At 39.3% G+C, this 11,546-nt stretch overlaps 2 protein-coding genes across 3 annotated transcripts; one reads left to right on the top strand and one right to left on the bottom strand.

The window, feature by feature from the left end:
• The first annotated feature begins 2 nt into the window (after positions 1–2).
• On the top strand, positions 3–2,150 carry fgfr1op2 (FGFR1 oncogene partner 2). 2 transcript variants are annotated; one of them, XM_055189577.2, is made up of 6 exons: positions 3–156; positions 504–639; positions 880–997; positions 1,075–1,217; positions 1,415–1,528; positions 1,612–2,150. In XM_055189577.2, exons 2-6 carry the CDS (start codon positions 505–507, stop codon positions 1,747–1,749), a joined length of 648 nt encoding a protein of 215 aa, XP_055045552.1. In that variant the 5' UTR covers positions 3–156; position 504; the 3' UTR covers positions 1,750–2,150. The 2 variants fall into 2 exon arrangements, with proteins under 2 accessions (XP_055045552.1, XP_055045553.1); XM_055189578.2 differs by lacking the exon at positions 3–156 and adding an exon at positions 229–387.
• Positions 2,151–2,227: 77 nt separating this feature from the next.
• tm7sf3 (transmembrane 7 superfamily member 3) lies at positions 2,228–11,492 on the bottom strand. The gene is made up of 12 exons (XM_055189571.2): positions 11,351–11,492; positions 8,889–9,043; positions 8,194–8,347; positions 7,982–8,102; positions 7,576–7,747; positions 5,769–5,946; positions 5,305–5,391; positions 5,002–5,082; positions 4,398–4,550; positions 4,190–4,287; positions 3,951–4,113; positions 2,228–3,820 (listed from the first exon to the last, which is right to left on the bottom strand). The coding sequence occupies exons 1-12, from the start codon at positions 11,415–11,417 to the stop codon at positions 3,567–3,569; spliced, it is 1,683 nt and encodes a 560-aa protein (XP_055045546.2). The 5' UTR covers positions 11,418–11,492; the 3' UTR covers positions 2,228–3,566.
• Between the last annotated feature and the right edge of the window lie 54 nt (positions 11,493–11,546).

Raw genomic sequence — 11,546 nt, 5'->3', positions numbered from 1 at the left:
GGCCACTGTGAATCATTGATTCCGCTGCGCACCCATGTGGCCGTTCTCGGTAACGACGAAGGTTTCGTCTACCAGGAGTACAGAGTGCGCGTGCGCGCTGACGTCACGCCCGCAGAAACAGGAAGTGTTTTAAACATAGCCGTTGTTGTAGATAAGGTAAGATAACTTTTACGTTTATTAAACATATTCAGGTTTAATCTCGAAGATATTGTGCAGTGGCAATGCGTTACCGGTAGAGACGGTTGTATTCATGATTTCATTTGGATAGTAGACATGTTTGTTTTCGTAAATGCTAATATTAGCTTTGCCAAACCCTTCACAGTGACCAAAATAAACTCATTGAGTCAGGACTTAACAGGAATGTTAAACTGACAGAAAACGATTTATGTAAGACATCGGTGGATTTATAATATTGGGTTTATAGGAATGTTTGTGTGTTGATTAAAAGTTCCGTATATACAGCTGGAGGATATGACTGAGATGTGTTTTTTGTGTGTTTCAAGAATGGCCTGCACAATTGAGAAAGTGTTGGCCGATGCCAGATCTCTCGTAGAGAGACTCAGAGATCATGACAGTGCGGCAGAGATCTTGATAGAGCAAACCACACTTCTGAACAAAAGGGTGGATGCCATGAAACAGGTATCACACTTTTATATTCATCCAAAACTTGGGCATATCAGAGATTGAAGAGTCTGCTCAGACTTATAACTATTTGATACATCAGCATATACTGCTCTGAGATCTGTCCCATCCATGGGCTCATGCTCACATAATTTATTTTAGATGACTTACAAGTGATCAAGAAGCCTTTGATAGCTTGGTTGTAACTTTAGCCCATTTAGAAACAGGTAACTGTTAAGTTAACATGTGTGTCGTCAGTATCAGGAAGAGATTGAAGTGCTGAACCAGGTGGCAAGACATCGGCCGCGTTCCACTCTGGTTATGGGCATCCAACAGGAGAACCGGCAGATACGGGAACTGCAACAAGAAAACAAAGGTGTGTTTTATATTGGGTCTGTGATGTTTCTTGACAGGTACTGTGGGTCTGTTTATAATGTTTCGCTATCTCCGCAGAGTTGCGTACGTCTCTGGAGGAGCATCAGTCTGCGCTGGAGCTGATCATGACCAAATACAGAGAGCAGGTGTTTCGTCTTCTGATGGCCAGCAAGAGAGAAGATCCTGCTATAGTTACACAGCTAAAAGAGCATCACACTAACGTCAGTCTTTAAGTCACATGCGCACACAATTTTACAATATCAGTGCAGTTAAAATAAGAACTGTCTGCAAATACCTAAAAGAATGAAATATCCATATATCTAATTGTCTTGGAAATAATGCCCCCTAAAATATTACTCTAAATATTTCCCCCATAACATTGGTGCTAAAATAATTATGTTGTTTACTGTTTCTGCAGGAGATGCAGACGCACATTGAAAAGATAAACGAAATGGCCACTGTGATGAAGAAAGCCATCGAGGTGGATGAAGGGAGATTGTGTGAGGATGAGGAGAGGATCAAACGTCTGGAGGTGAGATATACACACATATCAGTCTTGTTGAAGTTTTGAGGTGAAACCTAATAATAATACATTGATGTGGTTTCTTGACTCAGTTGGAGAACAGCGGTCTGCGAGAGCTGTTGGGCATCAGCCGCGAGGCGTTTCTTATTCTGAATAGGGATGACACATCTGACAGCACGTCTCTCTCTCCACTGCTCACCAGCACAGATGTCAGTCTGAGGAAGAGCTAAAGACTCTTAAAAACTGTATGACGTCAATCAGAGCTGTCCTACAAACCCCACAGTCCTTCATCACAGAGGCATGGCTTCAAACATACCCACTGCCATTTCACCATGACCTGAGATTGACAACTGTCATGAGGAATTCTGCAGGAATTGAGGGATTTGCATTTCCATCTGATCACAGAATTCCATCATTGATCTTTTTTAAGCAGCAAGAGACAAACGAATTGACTTCGTATGAATCAAGCTAATTGATTGGCAGATGACTTGTTTTACCTGAACTTTGGACTTTGTAAGTGAATGTCACTATGTGCCATTTTAACGAAAAAGGTATTGCATTTGGTGACAGTATTTTGTGTGTATAGGTGAAAAGTCTTATTCTTTGAAAGTGATTAAAACAGTAAATTGAACCATGTTTTTATTGTTCTTTGTGGGCTGATAATATTTGAATCTGTAAAAGAATAGAAAATAGATCATAATTTAGAGATTGTGGCACAGACTTTACAACTTTATTTATATGTAGTTATTTAGACAATCATTTAAATCACATTTAAGAAACAAACAAAAATAAGTAAATAATACATATTGTAACTATTTAAAATGTCATTTCAACTTTTTAAGGCATTTTTGCTTGTTTTAAGAAACAGGTATTACATTTAATAATAAACAAAAAAAGACAATACCCTGAGAGAAGGATTGACACCTGCTTGCTTAACATCATCACCTAACTTCAGATCAGTTACTCCATGATCACATTTTAACAACTGCATGTGAAACCGGTCCTTCCTTACACTCGGCCCGAGCGAGACTCGAACCGGCATTACGTTTAAATTATAAGGGCTGAAAAACTGAGAACATAATTTCCACTGATTCAAAATATTCCTCTTATAACCAGCGTGCTATTAAAATTTTTGTTAATGGCAACACCTCAGTATTCCCACAGGAATCTGCTCATTATCTGTGGATGCTGCAAGCAGGATCTGTAGTGGCCTGTAGGGACACACCATCACCTCACACAAACATTTCCATCAGGCTCACAGTGGCTACTAATGAACACATATACATTTATGAAAATACCAAACATTAGAAAGTTATTTCAGCATGTCTTAAAAAATCCTCATTCATTCTCACAAGTACGCTGTCAAACATTATGTTGACTAACCAGACATAATAAAAAGCCTAAAACTCTTCATTGGACAGGACTGAATATGTGACACAATAGGCTCCATGCCCAGCTGCACCACCTCCCGAACCCCAGCCAGCTCCCCGCCTCCTGTCCGCCATTATTGGACAAACTGATTAATCCAGGTGTGCCCGACCTCAGTAGTCACAACAACAATAATCAGACACACCTGGATTAATCAGTTTGTCCAATAATGGCAGACAGGAATCAAGGAGCTGGCCGAAGCCCAGGAAGCCGTGCAGCTGGGCACAAAGCCCACCGTGGCACATGTCTCAAGTCACATGTCTAAAAAGCATATAAAACCACTCTGTGGTAGCTGTGAATATTAGAGGTCAATCAACCAATGGCTACATAAGTAGGTATGTGAAATGGCAGGTTCTGGGATCAAGTATTACCTTCTTTAACCTACACAAACATTCATAAGTGCACATGTTAAGTCCCACACCGTCAGTGTTCTGTGTTTGTGTGAGACCACCATTGGTTGTGTATCACTGTGTTAAAAGTCTCCAAGCTCTGAATATCAAGCAACTTCCTCATTATGGTTGTTATACAAACCGTCTCCTCGCGACAGAGGACTAATTAACTGGAAAGGTAAAGGATCCACAGGGAATCGTCTTTCGAATCAAAGGTGATAAGTCAAAGGTTAAAAGAGGAGAGGTGTGCTTTCACCAGCCGGTTCTGTGCGACGTGTAAGCTTTTGAATGCCGGCAAGGATCCGGGCGGTGAAAGATGGCTTGTGGTGGCTTGGGTCTAAAACGTTTGTCTTCCTGCGTTCCCGTTCTTGTTTCCACATGACATATGGACTCGGTGGGAAAAATGGCCGTGACCGTTCTCGATACAACTGCACAACGATGCCCGAAACCCCCAGAACCACCCACACTGTGATCATGATAAAATCTGCAGAAGAACACACGAGACGCAAAGTTTAACTTAATAACTGTCTAAAATCTACAGAGAATCTAGTGCATACATACAGTTTTAGGTAATAAATGTTTAGATTTAGGGGAGAAAATAACAGCAGACCTACCGATATCCTGCAGTGGAACAGAGATAAACGCTCGGCTGAAGTTGTGGTTGAGAAAGCGCTTGAGAACGTCCAGCGTGATGTAGGAGAGACTGGTGTAGGTGTAAGCATTTACAGTCAGGACCAATGCATGTGCACCAACCACTCCACAAGTTATGATGTTACCCTGAAACAAACAAACATATAGCATAAAAAAACTGTGTGTTAAGATTCAGATGAGACTCAAGGAGATTTTAACGCACCTCTCTGGGCCACCGAATGAAGAAGAGAGGAACGATTACCATGATGCAAACAAACACCACCCAGAACACAATATCATTATGGAATATCGACAGGTCACCTGAGGGAAAAGATTAAACATTAAATTCCGTCTTTGAAAGAAAACAAACTATAGCGAAGGATTAAAATAATCCTGTTTCATTCAGAGTCAGGTGAATGTTGTTTTCTTACCAAATGGAGTGAAAAAGACAATAGATGAGACGAGAAATCCAAAAATGAGTCCGACCACCAGCACACAGGCCATGACGGAACCAAACCGCCACCAGCTCATAACCAAGATCACACCCCCGACCACGCCCATCACAGCTGTCAGAGCCAATCGAACTGAGGAAAGACATAGCATGGAATTACCCATTTATACTGTGACAGATGCTTTGGACGACTTTAATATTCTTGTGGTACACAAACAGCTCCAGTTACAAACTACCCAACAACACATCTGCATTGTTTTGTGCTCTAACACGTATATGCTGCATCAGGATTTGCTTTAGACAAAGACCTGTGTGATGCTTTCAGCACATGACCTCACAGAGACACACACACACACACACATACACAAGCATGAGTTTAATCATCAGATTTACAGCCGAACTGAGAGCTGTGCTGTGACCTCTCAAATCTCATGATGCCAATGACATTTACTCGACCTACAAACTCCTAAAACCACCCTTTTAACCCAGAAGGATGACACTGTAAATATAATATACACTAAAAATAATGTGAAGTGATTGAGTACTTGTGTGATTTTATATTGGTGATACTGAAACAGACTTACTGTCATATTCCAGAGGTGTGGTCTTGGTGATCAGTATAAAGAAGACAAATGCCATAAACCCAAAGCCCATACAGAAGAGCTCTGAGACAGAAAGAGACATTATTACTGCTGGTATTATAAACTCAGAGAAATTTGGACATTAGGCCCTGATAAACGACATAGAGACTTAACCAAAAATATCTGTTAACCTTTAACTGTAAAACCAATATTTTTCTCCCAGACTTTCCCAAACCTAGACCACTTTGGGCAATCTCAGGTCAACAGTTATTAATAGCAATAAAATGAAAGAAAAACATCGCTCACCACATTTGAAGAAACGATGGCCCAAAAAACACACAAACAGCCCGGCTGCCCCCATCACAGTAAAGAAGACCTTAGTGGAAACTTTCCCTGTAAAAACAGAAAATATTAAAATTTTTATCAGTTTTTATGTGAAAAAAAAAATCACTAAGTTCAAGTTCATTTTTTATAAGCACAATTTCACACAGTCAGTCGACTGACCAAAGTGCTGTACAATATAGAAACAGGTCAAACAAATAAAGTACAATTAAATAAAGAATAATTAAAAACAAGGAGGATAAAAAGTCTTGTCGTAACACAACAGTAAAAACACACAGTTATAATGCATAGCTTCCTACGGTACTTTACTTTGTACACACATAGCTACATCAAGCCAATGGCAGTAACAAAACCTAAAAACTAAACTTAATCTTCCGGAAAAGCGAGGGAAAATAGGTGGGTTTTTAAGTAACAGTCGAGAAGCTCACCTAATGTCCTGCAGTTGTCCAGCGTGGAGTTAAAGCTGCAGGCGTACGTGTGCGCAGGGATGTACGCAGCTGACGTGTTAAACATCGGGTCTCTCACAACCACTGAGAAAATCACACCTTGACCGGGCAGAGAGTTAAATGATATCCGTGTATGCTCCTGAGACGTCAACATCATCACCTGAAAGAGCAAACATATAAACAACATAATGCAAAAGATGTTGTCCACAGATCATTAAAGGACAAGTTCGGTATTTTACACTTAAAGTCCCGTCCTCAGATTGTTTATGATGAAATAGAACGTTTTTGACTGAAATTTGGACATGATGCTGGCCCGAGAGTTTCTTGAATCACCTCCCACCTCTGCAATGGATTTGTGGGTGCACTGGAGCAATCCTTCCTGGAATGCATTGGACTTTCGTTTAAAAATACGTGAAACTCACCGAGTGGTCAGGGGTGTTCACTGATATGCTAACACAAAAATCGCTGCAAAAGATGCTTTCCAACAGGTTTTATTGTAGTTTTTGTCCAACTCCATTGACTTGTATTAGATGTGCTGTGAGGTATTTTAAGTTTAATGCCCGGGAACTGTGTTTGTATTCTTGCAATTGGCAAAAGCGGATTATCGCCACCAACTGGGCTGGAGTGTCTATTATTCAAGCTCTCAGCGGAAGAATATACGGGTGTGAGGCGTTTGGAAAAATAGGTCCACAAGTTTACAACGAATAGTAAAACACCTGTTGAAAAGCGTCTTTTGCAGCGATCTCTGTGTAAGCACACCAGTGAACACCCCCGACCACTCGTTGAGTTTCACGTCTTTGTAAACGAACGTTTAATGCATTTTAGGAAGGATTGTTCCAGTGCACCTATAAACCCATTGTAGAGGTGGAAGGCGACACAACAAACACCCGCATCATATATCCAAATTTCAGTCAAACCATTCTATTTCATCATAAACAATCTGAAAACAGGGCTTTAAGTGTAAACTTGTCCTTTAACTCTTTCATTGTCAATTAAGAGAAAATTCTTCCCTGCCAATGAAGAGTTTTTCCTGCAATCCATATTTCCGCTATTATCCACCAGGTGGCGCTCTTACCCAACTTATAAAACCCGGAAGCAACCCCTTAGGTCAAACAGTAAGAACTCAGTATATGTTTTGATCATCGCTCTAAATCTGATCTCTATCAAAAGTCCTTCACAAACACGCAATTATCTCAGCTCTGTGCTAAAAAATTTGTATTTTTGAAGAAACCTACCCATATCTGAGAGGTGATAAAAGAGAACATATGAAAATAGGATGATTTTCTGGAAGGCATTAAACTTAAAAAAATTAAAAATGCTGGCGAGGAAATGGTTAAAGGGATACTTCACCGATTTAGCATTCAGCTTTGTATCTGTAGAAACCCGGCAGTATTACTGAATGACCATGTTTCCCTCCCTCATTTCCCCCTGAGAGGAGAGATATCTGCATTTTGGTTCTGCAAAAAAGTCCTCCGATGATGTAATATGACGATTTTTGCATCATCGGAGGACTTTTTTGCAGAACCAAAATGCAGATATCTCTCCTCTCGGGGGAAATGATGGAGGGAAACATGGTCATTCAGTAATACTGCCGGGTTTCTACAGATACAAAGCTGAATGCTAAATCGGTGAAGTATCCCTTTAACATGTTTTAAACATTTGTCACTGCAAATGTTTACTAAACCGTTTCACTGACATGTAATTTAGTAACTCTGACTCTCTGATCATTAACTTTAAACACTAGCGACTGGTAAACAAAAAATGGGAAACCGAGAGAGTTCTCACATACTTTTCTGCCGTTGTCCTGTATGTTCTGTACATTGGCCACTCGCTCCATACTGTTAATAAGACTCTGTTCTGATAGGTCACCTTCAGGCAGAAAGTACTGATACACCTCATACACCAGACGCCAACGAGTATCAGATCCCATCTTAACATCGCACGCTGGAGGACTCGCCCCTCTGAGGGATGCAAGAGAGACGTGTAAATTCCAAGACTTTTCCAGAACCTTTCTAGTCATTCGCAATTACTGGATACGGTTTTTAAATCTCATTCTTTAACCAGACGAGTAAATGATTGGTTCGTGGTTTGATTTGTAAACCGATTCATTAAAAAATTTACACGAATTCTTGATATCTTTATTGCTATAAAAAATATCAATGACTTGCTCATATTTTATTAAATCTTTCTCTCACCTTGCATATCCGATGTTAGCAGGTGCGAAGGTAACATTGGTTTCAAACAGGTTGTATTGGATGTAGATGTTTGGATCAATTTCCAGTGGAAATTCCAGATTGCATGCTCCTGGTACAGGATCTGTACACATTCAACACACACTAAATATTTTTTCTTCCCAAAGGTTTAATACATTTGATTGTCTTGTGTGATCGTGCAGTTAAATAGTGACCAGTGCTCGTGTACGGCAGTGTTAGTCCAATTCCTGTCACATTGTTCCCGTCTGCCGCCTTCAGGATCCATGAGAGAGAAGACTGAGTCGGCAGCAGCGTGGACAACAGACCCGCATCTACTGCTGTGACCATCGATGAACCACTACCTGGAAGCTGATTCACACAAACACATACAGAAGTGAAACACATACAAAAACTCTGGACAGTCACACACACACACTCCCTCCAGATGGACAAAGTTTACACATGCTTTGCAGCTTTACCAAGAGTGAATATTACATAAACAAATAATTGAGAGCAAGGTACAATGCAGCCAAGTACAAGACATTATCGCACAGACCAAATGTGTAGATTATTACATGAAGTATAGACATTGTTTTATTATTAAACCCTAGTTTTTTCTAACTCAAACCCTAACAAACGTCTTAATAAATGAAAGGTATTTGTGAAATGTCTTTCTTTTAAAAAAAAGTCACTTGTTTTGGTAGTTTGTTATTTCATATGATGACATTTAGATATTCATCTCTGACTCAAACACTGCATTGCATGTAGTTGTGTGTGCGTGTGAGATCAGAACTTGTGATTAAAGTCACATGATTTTAATGCCTAACACAACCCCAAGAACTGGGTCAGCTCAGTGTTTGTGTATGTGTGTGTGTGTGTGTGTGTGTGTGTGTGTGTCTGTGGCTCTTACCTGCACATATGAGAGTGTAACATTGTGATGTTGTGTGTGAAACTGCAGTATGATGAAGGAGACATCAGGAGGAATCTGAGAAACTGTAGCTCGAATTGTCACATTCACTGGAACGCTGACATTCTGGAACCTTCCTAAAGAAAACACCACACGCCCTGACACACACACACACACACACACATACACACACGTTTGCATCAGTTTCAAAAAGTGACTTTCATATTAGATAGAGATAATATTGGATCACTAGAACCAATTGACAGCGGCATTTGTCCCTTAAAGGAAAACACCATAATTTTTCAACATTTCACCATGTTCCTACCCCAACCCAGACGAAGTAATACATACCAATCTTTTTTCAATGCGTACACTTTTAATCTGTGTACAGCGCTTCTTGAATGTGTTAGCATTTAGCCTAGCCCCATTCATTCCTATGGCTCCAAACAAACGTTTTATTTTTGCCACCATACTTACTTGTGTAACTACTAATGTCTTTAAATAGGTAAAACATGGAAGTGTTTGGTGGCTTCTGAATTCATCCATGTTTGGAGCCATAGGAATGAATGGGGCTAGGGTAAATGCTAACACATTCATGACGCGCTGGACAAAGATTAACTGCATGCCATGGAAAAAGACAGGTATGTATCGATTCATCCAAATTGAGGTAAGAACATAGCAAAACATTAAAAAACAGCAGTGTTTTCCTTTAAAGGTGCAGTGTGTAGATTTTAGCGGCATCTAGTGGTGAGGTTGTGAATTGCACAGGACAAACATGTCATCTTCTGAGACAACATAGTGACAAACGCGCTCTGTAGACCAGTTTGTCCACTTAGGGCTAAAATAGAAATATAATGGCTCAAAATGGCGTCTTCCATGTAAGGGGACCCGCGGTGTATGTAGATAAAAACGGCTCATTCTAAGGTAATAAAAACAATACAGTTCATTTTTACGGTTCAAGGTATTTATACACCAATGATAATACAGTTTTTATAATTTTATTGCATTGCAAAGATCCTTCTAAAATATACACACTGCACCTTTAATGATGGCATTCTTAAAACAAGAAAATTACTTTTTTAAACACTTCTTTGCTCTAATCATTTCTAGTCTTTTTGCAAATCTGACAAAAAATAGTGTTTGCAGATTTAAAATCTATGTTGTTCTCTTTCATACACACACACACGCGCACACACACAAACACACAAAATGTTGAAGTAATAGAGGAAGTGGCTTTTGACAGTTTATGTGATTTGATTGTTTTTTGAGGTGATATTGTAGTTGCTTTTACTTACTGGCTTCCTGCGAACCATGTAATGCATTGAATTCTTTTGTAATGATTCACACCTGCTATACATCAACATTCACACCTAGTCCTCAACAAACTCCAGCTATGTCAAGAACATGAAAATCTTGCGTTTGCAGAGAGTATGCAATGGTAACACTTGACATAGATACTGACTGCATTTCTATCTCTTCTTTTATTTAAATTGAGCAGATTAAAAAGCATATAATAATTCATATGTGTCTTTATTCTTTAACTTATGAGTTGATTACTACTGAGAGAAAAGCACTGGTTTCACTAAAAATTCACTTCAATACGTCTACAGTTTAACATGTCTAGAGTTTATTCTATATCATTAGACATGGCTTGGTGAAAAAGTGAAAACCTAAAAGTAGATGGACCTGAACCACGGCCTGCCAGGTCACTGATCGAGTCTGCAGTGAAACACTATGGAAGCTGTAATGTCTCAATGAAGAATGTGGAAACGGTTTTGAAATAGCATCTCATGAATTGTGGCCATGTTTCGTTGTGTAAAGGGTCCAACCGTAAGTGAAATCACAACTGTCCAAGGATTAGGTCAATTACATGATAAATGATCCTCTGTCACAGAATTTAGCAGCATTATTCGGACACGTCCCGAAAACAACTGCACTTTCATTTCAGAAATGTTGAAGATATCTTAGCAACCCCTGAAAAGAAGACAATCCAAAAGCTATAAACTGATATCAGCTGCAAAATAACCCAACCTGTCCAAATTTAGTAAACAAACACAACCCCATACACACAGATATTTAATTAAAAAACGTATTTTCATGGTGCTCTTCACAATGCACTGTTGCAACACTGTTTAATAGAAAAATATTTTTTTATCAAAAGAAACTGTAGACACAAACAAATGGCATAAAAATGAAAAGGTTAGATGATATCAAAATATGTGGGATTATATGATTATCAGTCCCTGACATTGGTAGATATGAACATTTAACTTTGTTATGAAGTGAATTCAGGTAAGTTTTGATATAATGAATGTAAAAGCCAAATCATTTAACTGGTATAGATCATTAATGTTTTTTTTTAAGATCAATATTATAAAAAAAAGATCTATAATATGTCTTGTAAGCAAGCGTTAGTAAGCAAGCGTAAAATGAGAATTATAATTTAGATGTTTATTAATACTTACTGTCCTCCTGAGCGCGCAGATCTCCGACCCATGACAAGAAGAGCAACAGAAAACATTTCAGTGGCATATTCCCGGAATCAGAATCAGCATATTCAGATCAGCATTTATCTTACAAAGTCATGCTGCTGGCTCGCGTTTAGGTCACCGGAAGATATGCGCTCCCCCGCGCAGCAAAACAACACACACTGAATCGCGT

This window comes from Misgurnus anguillicaudatus, chromosome 1 (genome assembly GCF_027580225.2).
Source record: "Misgurnus anguillicaudatus chromosome 1, ASM2758022v2, whole genome shotgun sequence".
NCBI classification, from domain to species: Eukaryota; Metazoa; Chordata; class Actinopteri; order Cypriniformes; family Cobitidae; genus Misgurnus; species Misgurnus anguillicaudatus.
This window is presented reverse-complemented; position numbering and strand designations above follow the sequence as displayed.

Coding starts and splice junctions, on each gene's coding strand:
- fgfr1op2 (XM_055189577.2), top strand. CDS start 505: ATGGCCTGCACAATTGAGAAAGTGTTGGCCGATGCCAGATCTCTCGTA. Junction 640..879: donor GGGTGGATGCCATGAAACAG/GTATCACACTTT, acceptor GTGTGTCGTCAG/TATCAGGAAGAGATTGAAGT. Junction 998..1,074: donor ACTGCAACAAGAAAACAAAG/GTGTGTTTTATA, acceptor CTATCTCCGCAG/AGTTGCGTACGTCTCTGGAG.
- tm7sf3 (XM_055189571.2), bottom strand. CDS start 11,417: ATGCCACTGAAATGTTTTCTGTTGCTCTTCTTGTCATGGGTCGGAGAT. Junction 8,103..8,193: donor ACTGCCGTACACGAGCACTG/GTCACTATTTAA, acceptor GAATGTGTACAG/ATCCTGTACCAGGAGCATGC. Junction 4,114..4,189: donor TCATTCGGTGGCCCAGAGAG/GTGCGTTAAAAT, acceptor TGTTTGTTTCAG/GGTAACATCATAACTTGTGG.